This window comes from Xiphophorus couchianus, chromosome 11 (assembly GCF_001444195.1).
Source record: "Xiphophorus couchianus chromosome 11, X_couchianus-1.0, whole genome shotgun sequence".
In the NCBI taxonomy this organism is placed as follows: Eukaryota; Metazoa; Chordata; class Actinopteri; order Cyprinodontiformes; family Poeciliidae; genus Xiphophorus; species Xiphophorus couchianus.
Genome location: NC_040238.1, coordinates 14,004,477 through 14,011,518, shown reverse-complemented (window position 1 = coordinate 14,011,518; position 7,042 = coordinate 14,004,477). Strand labels below are relative to the sequence as shown.

The window sequence follows — 7,042 nt, the reverse complement described above, 5'->3', positions numbered from 1 at the left end:
AGCTTTTATTAGCTTGAAATTATATATTATATAAATTATAAACTATATAAACTATTATATAAACTATAAATTATATAGATTAATCAAACCGTAGTTAATCTATATAATATGTTTCACTTAGTAGAAAGTCACCTCCTGAAAAAAAAAAAATTCTGTGTTTTTTTTTCCAGTAATTTTCTAATTTATTGAATGGGTTAGTGTACAATAAATGCAGTCTGCCTGACACAGTGCAGCATGTCTTTATGGAAAAGATTGCATTACAAATCAGAAAAGCAACAGTTAAGTAAAGCAACTTATAAAAAGAGCATCAAATTTAAAATTGAACGTATTTTTATAAGTGATACAGAAAAAGAAAATGTCAAATCATGTCAGATTTGAAAGATACAAATCAAATAGAATTTAGTTAAAATGTTGATTTACTGACTTTGTTCAATTAACAGTAACGTTTTGAATTATTTTGCTTTTTTTCCCCCAGTTAACTTCCTGCCCACAACTCAGTCCAGTTGGTGGCAGTAATGAACCGTTGTAGCTGGTCTGCCAACCGCCATTAAACAGAAGAAGAAGAAAAATTGGCGCTTTAACCCACCTGATGGAGTATCAGGGGATCGTAACAACGATTAGGCGGCTGGATGTTTGGTTGAACGCCATATTTGGAGATCGCTGCGATTATTTACCTTTTTCTAAATTGTTTATTTTCACCGATGACGCCATTTTTTTTGTTTTTCGGTGGCTCTTTTACGTAGTGCAACATTTTGTTTGGCTGCTGGACTTGCTGAAACATCTGAGAAACAAAAATGGCGCCAGGGATTAGCATCAGATCGAGGATGGACATAAAGAGGAATCGCTACAGTGAGGATCTGCTGGACTCATTACTGAGGTAGGTGAAACAACAACTGGAGTGGCGGGGAGCGGACACGCCGTGGTCATGTGACCTGCCGATGTTTTGATGGACATCGGTGGAATCTGGGGTTTTTTGAAAATCAACTTTGGGCCTGCATTGAAAAGCTGTAAAAGGGGATTAAAGATGGCGGCCAAGGCTTTGGCGAATAAAGTTTAAAACCAACAAGAAACATGTTCACTCTAAAAAGTGATTCAGAGGCTTACTAAATATAATTTAAATAAATATAATCTTCACAAACCTTGATTGAAATCTACATATTAAGTAATCATTTCATTTAGCTAGCTCACAAATGTAAATATTGAACTGATGTTTTGGGGTTAAAATAAAATCTTTCATGTAGATTTCAAAGAAAAATGTAAGTATATAATTTTTATTGTTTGTTTTTTAATATCTACTCTACATTTTGTTTTAAAATTGAATCAAAATATTTGTGAAATGGTTATCCATACGTATTGGTATCAACTACTACAATTACCAATAATTCAAACCAATATTCATGTTGTACAACAATTCAAAGATAAATGTGAGAGCGATTATTTGTGGTCCCGGAAGAATATGCGGCCTCAGGCGATTCCATTTCTGCAAGACGACTGTTTGAGAAATTCAAACACAGTGGAGCCATCTGCTAAACCTGCAGGTCAGAGGTCACCGAGATAATTTAGAATATAGCCTTCTCTAACTGTTGTACCCAAGCTTTTTATTATGAAGTTCGTCAGTTGCTTTTTTTACACATTACTTCTCTCTAAAGCACTTTAAAAACAATGAATTAAAAGCAATTTCAAACTGTCAAAGGAAACGTAACACACGGTCGATTCTTTGTCCTACAATCTCGTTCTTATTTTTTCTCAGCTGTGCAGTATGGCATCGCGACACAACCTGTGCATTGTAGACAACCGAGCTTTTGTTTATCTGTAAATTAAAACTGTTGTTCCATGTTTTGTTTGAGTGAAAACAGTAAACATAAGCTGTCACAAACTGACAAGGACTGTAGCTTTATAGCATTTCTACGATAAAGTGTCTTATGTCCAGTTCTGTTGCTTTCTAATGTAAAAAATGCATAATTTAAAGGGGAGTTTTTCTTCTCCACTGACGCTACATACGTCTTCAGTTTGAGGCATTGCTGTAAAGTCTGACTGCATACAATCTGCTGGCTTACTTTGAAAAAATGTAAACAATTTGAATAATAAACTGAACTTGATGCATTGTTTCATGAAATCCTTGGCTTCTTCTACGTCTGTTCATCCTGACTGAGGCCAATTTGGAGCTTTGAATGTGAGACTGAAGTTGTTGAAACATCAACAAGAAAGGAGAACTGATGCAGAGCTTCTTCAGGATTTCAACCTTTTCCTTAGAGGAACTTCACCACCTGGATGAGTTGGGCATCCCCGCCGATAAGAGTCAACAAAAAGTTTCCTACAAACTACGGGTCAGGGTATCACATTGAAGATTTCTCTTGGTGATCAGTAGTTTAGAGCTTATGGTTAATGTTGTAATGCCTTGTCATTTTCACTGTCATTTTTCAGAATACTACGTGGGTTAAAAAGAAATGGAGATGCTGATCATCAGTTTTTCTCGAGATGGAGACTCTGAAGTCACCAGATGTTAAGATCATGGTCGCCACTGGAGTCTGCAACTCAAGTTCAAGGAAATTGGTAACAGAAACAAGCACAACAAAGTGACTGAAATGATCCACCCTCATTGACCAGTTCAGGAAAACCAAGGTAGGATAAATGAAAGGTAGGTGTTCAATCTCAGGCGCAGCAACCAGAGCAGATCTGATATATTCTCTGTGGAAAGATATGTGTATGTAATCCATTATAGATGGACACATGAAGGGAGTCGACAACAATAATAAAAATATATGTAAAAAGGAAAAAAAAAAACAAATGAAACTGACAAAAAACAACCAAAAAAAGACAAACAAAAAAACAAACACATTGTTGTAAATTTGTGGAACTGGAGTAAAGATTAGCATTTAATAATCAGCACTTTTAATTTTTAATCAGTATAATATTAAAGGACATTATATATTATATATATATATATATAATATATTACATATATATATATATATATATATCATTGGACATGGGTAATAACATTTACATTACTCTTGAGTAATACTATAAAGTATTGGTACACTTGAAAATATTCCTGGTCCTCTAACACTGTGAGCACCTTGATGCGGAAAAACATGTTTTAACTTAAAACACAATCAGATACAGACTTGTAGTTAAAGTAAAACCTCTTGATTCTACATGTGTTTTGTTATTTTATGTTATTTAATGCTGAGCCTGTTTGAATTTGGAGGTCAAGTGAACAAACTAAAGTAAAAGCAACATATGTTAATAGTGTATTGGTTCCATCCATCCATCCATCCATCCATCCATCCATCCCTCCCTCCCTCCCTCCCTCCCAAAAATGGCAAGCATATACTACCTATAGGCAACATGCATGTTAATTACACAGAATTGACTTGGTAGGGATTTAGCTCCATGTTTAATCATAAAGATGTTATGAACAGTTGCACAGAAACTAAAAACATTTAGAATTTTACAGTTATATTTTAACACATCAGTTCATGCTAACCGATACATTCAGTCTAACTTTACACGAAGAATAGTCTAAAGAAACCTATATCTTTGAGTGTAAATACTTTTCAAGTGCTTTTGATATTCTGATATTTAAATGTTTTGTTGCAGTTCTACAGCGATGCATTCTGGTTGCAGAATAAACATTAGCATTTCATCTCTGGTGGAGAAGCTGTTAAAACAATTCATACATGCGAGTTTTTGCATTTATTTAACACCCAGTGGTTGTTTATTCATATGTCGTATTCTTCTCTAGCCTCATTTATTTGCTGTATATTTGCCATTTGCTCTGTAATGTTTGCTGGGGAAAAACACTTGAGGCGCGGAAACAGAATTGCTGCGTAGTTTTCACCACTTCAAAGTAAGAGCAAGAGTATAATCGTCTAAGTCAATAACCAAATTTCACTGATGTCAAAATTAATTCAACAGAAAGTTTTCAAAACGGCCAATTAAATTAATATATAAATAAGATTCCCCTAAATAAAGGTTGTGTGCTAAATGTTTTCAAAGTTAGCTAATACACTAAGTGAAAAAAAATTGCGTCACTATTAGTGCATTAATAGATTAGCAGATTTGCAAAAACAATCTTATTGAAAAGCTTCTGGATGAAGTTGAAGAAAAGAAAATGCGTCATTTTGAAACCATTACATTTGGTTTCTCAGGAATTATTGTACAAACATCTTGTAGTTTACGAAATTCTGACATTTTAAAACCCCTACAAGCTGAATATATAACCTCAATAAAGTGTTACTGACCCATATTACATGTTTATGTGACCTAAAAATGAAGTGCATTAACACTTTGAGCTACCTGGAATACCTTCCTCTGAGAAGCATTGGGTTAATGGAAAAAGCTGCAGACATCAATGATTTGATCCCTGCACAGCCTCTCCACAGCATACTGATGAACCAACGCTGGGTCTTCATTTTACTTTTGAACATAATCAGCTCTGCTGCTTTAATAAATGCTACATTTGGTTGTTTATGTTTTTCCAAGCAGTTTAATTTAGCATTTACAGTAGTAGCTGAAAGTATCTCTGTATTCCTCGCTCAGATATGTTTTCGATCACCTAAACATAATTTAAGAACGTCTGGCTGAAACATTTTTGACATACAGTACAGACCAAAAGTTTGGACACACCTTTTAATTCAATGAGTTTCCTTTATTTTCATGACTATTGACATTGTAGATTCACACTGAAGGCATCAAAACTATGAATAACACATGTGGAAATATGCACTAAACAAAAAAGTGTAAAACAACTGAAAATACCCCTTATATTGTAGTTTCTTCAAAGTAGCAACCTTTTGCTGTGATTACTGCTTTGCACACACTCTGCATTTTCTTGATGAGCTTCAAGAGGTCGTCACCTGAAATGGTTTTCACTTCATAGGTGTGCCCTGTCAGGTTAATAAGTGGGATTTCTTGCCTTATAAATAGTCATGAAAATAAAGAAAACCCATTGAATTGGAAGGTGTGTCCAAACTTTTGGTCTGTACTGTAACTCAGCAGCATAGATTTTGCAGGAGGACGGGTCTGATGGTCTGATCTCTAAGGCCATAGATGAGAGAACTTAAACATCTGGGGGAAATAATAATGACTATATATAGAAATCTTTGTAATCGGCTGAATTCGACCCTTGTAATGATTTTTGAAATGGGTCCTATGATTGGGTTATAAACAGTTGAGGACAGACTGAGACACAACTGCACCAGATGTAGCAGCAGGGTGTTACGAGCCTTCAGGGTGGAAGATTTGCCCTCAGAGGCCGACCTGGCTGCTATAATTACACCAACATAGGAGGAAATTACTATTAGGCCGGCTGAAACAAACAGAAAACCAGTGAAGGCATTGTCATAATCTTTAGAGCTGGGGCCAAGCAGCATAGCAAAGTCAGAGCAAAAACGTTCCATCTGCAGAGTCTCTAGATCTTCGAATGGAAAGTCTAACAGCAAAGCAATACGAGTGAAATTGTGTAAAGAGCTGAGAGCCCAGAGAGCAACAATAGCCATTCTGATGTTGGTGATGGTTATGATGACCGCATGCCGCAAAGGGAGGCAGACAGCTACACAGCGCTCCAGAGACATCACCATCAGTGTGAGAGGAGAGATTACATTGGTCAGATTTGATAATGAAGTTATAGAACCACATACAGGATATGTTAGTTTAATTCTACAAACAGCAAGTAGGAATAGAACCATACTCAGTGATAACTGTACAGTATCTGCAAGAAGGAGGTTGAACAGGAGAATATACCGACAGGTGTCCCGAAACACAGATTTACTCCTCAGAGTGAACAACATGGTTCCATTAATGAAGAGAAACACGCAGGATATGATTGTGCAAAGAGTGAAGGTGATCACCTCTTCCAGAAACTCCTGATATTGCAGCTCAACGGAGATGTTAGACCGAGAGACGTAGGACATGGTACAGGAAATTTAAAACCTCCAGAAATCAGTGTGATGTCTGAATTACAAGTTTATATGAAACCTCTGACTACACTCTTTAAACACAGATGCGCTCAAGAAAATCTCACAAAGACCCTTAACCTGTGCATGCAAGTGGTAGACTCCATCCAGGCTGAGGCAGTCTGCACGGTCTGCGTTGCTTCATATTTAATATATGTGCTGTCTTCTCATCCACTTTTCCACTGACACGTCACATCCCAGCATGTGACCGTACCTCTGAGTTATGCAAATTTGAATTCATTTATTAAATTCAAAATGTTTGATTTCTGTTTGATGTGTCCTATTCACAGAACAACACAGAAATACAACATATTGTGTGAGGTTAAATAAACTCTTTGACGACCATCGTATAACGGCTTATAGTGACCAAAACTCTCAGATGGTTCATTTCACCACATTTAGTTCTTCCACTAAAGGCTGTCATCGTGACTCTGCATTTCAGGAGTGACAATAATTGATACTCCGGAAATGTTCTAATTAAGATACTAACTGTTTAAATGTAAGCAAGCCTATATAAAAGTATTTAAAGTAAGTATCGTTCTGCTAGTTTAGAAATGCTTTTGAAATGATCAGGAAAAACAGATTCAGCATGAGCAGTCGTACCTTTAAATGTTTGAATGAGTTCCTGTCTCTCTCACCGTTGAAGGTCATATGCCAGTAAGTTTGAGGATAAAGATGTTCCCAGCCAGGAAGATGCATTTCTCTAGTGTTTTGGCTGGGGTTAAATTTGGGCCAAGTAGTAGTTCACAACACTGTAGGAACTGTGCTTCGTGATTTCATTAGGACTTTAAAATCTTCTTAATGTAGTCTGCTCAGTGGTATTGTTGCTAGCACTGTTGCTTTGCAGCAACACAGCTGCAAATCAAATCCCATCTTGGGCTCTTTCACTGGAGTTTGCATGCTCTTCCTGTGCATGTGTGTATCCTCTCCTGGTACTCCAGCTTCTCCCTACAGTCCAAAAATAGGACTGTTAGGTTAATTGGTCATGACTGACTGATATGGGCACCAAGCCTCCCCCACACACCCGCGATCCAGCACTGATTAAGCTGGTAAAAAAGATGCATGGATGGCTTTTCGTTTTT

The 7,042-nt window shown here is 36.6% G+C and overlaps 1 protein-coding gene and 1 long non-coding RNA gene across 2 annotated transcripts; one reads left to right on the top strand and one right to left on the bottom strand.

Annotated features, from left to right (window-relative positions):
* The first annotated feature begins 2,209 nt into the window (after positions 1-2,209).
* LOC114153706 (uncharacterized) lies at positions 2,210-2,807 on the top strand. Its single transcript, XR_003597390.1, has 2 exons — positions 2,210-2,333; positions 2,425-2,807. It is a non-coding gene; the product is annotated as an uncharacterized LOC114153706 (long non-coding RNA).
* Positions 2,808-4,997: 2,190 nt separating this feature from the next.
* LOC114153650 (odorant receptor 131-2-like) lies at positions 4,998-5,918 on the bottom strand. Its single transcript, XM_028032334.1, has one exon. It carries the CDS (start codon positions 5,916-5,918, stop codon positions 4,998-5,000), a length of 921 nt encoding a protein of 306 aa, XP_027888135.1.
* Positions 5,919-7,042: the final 1,124 nt, after the last annotated feature.

Excerpts from the sequence above, each read along its gene's own strand:
- LOC114153650 (XM_028032334.1), bottom strand. The coding sequence starts at position 5,918 with ATGTCCTACGTCTCTCGGTCTAACATCTCCGTTGAGCTGCAATATCAG.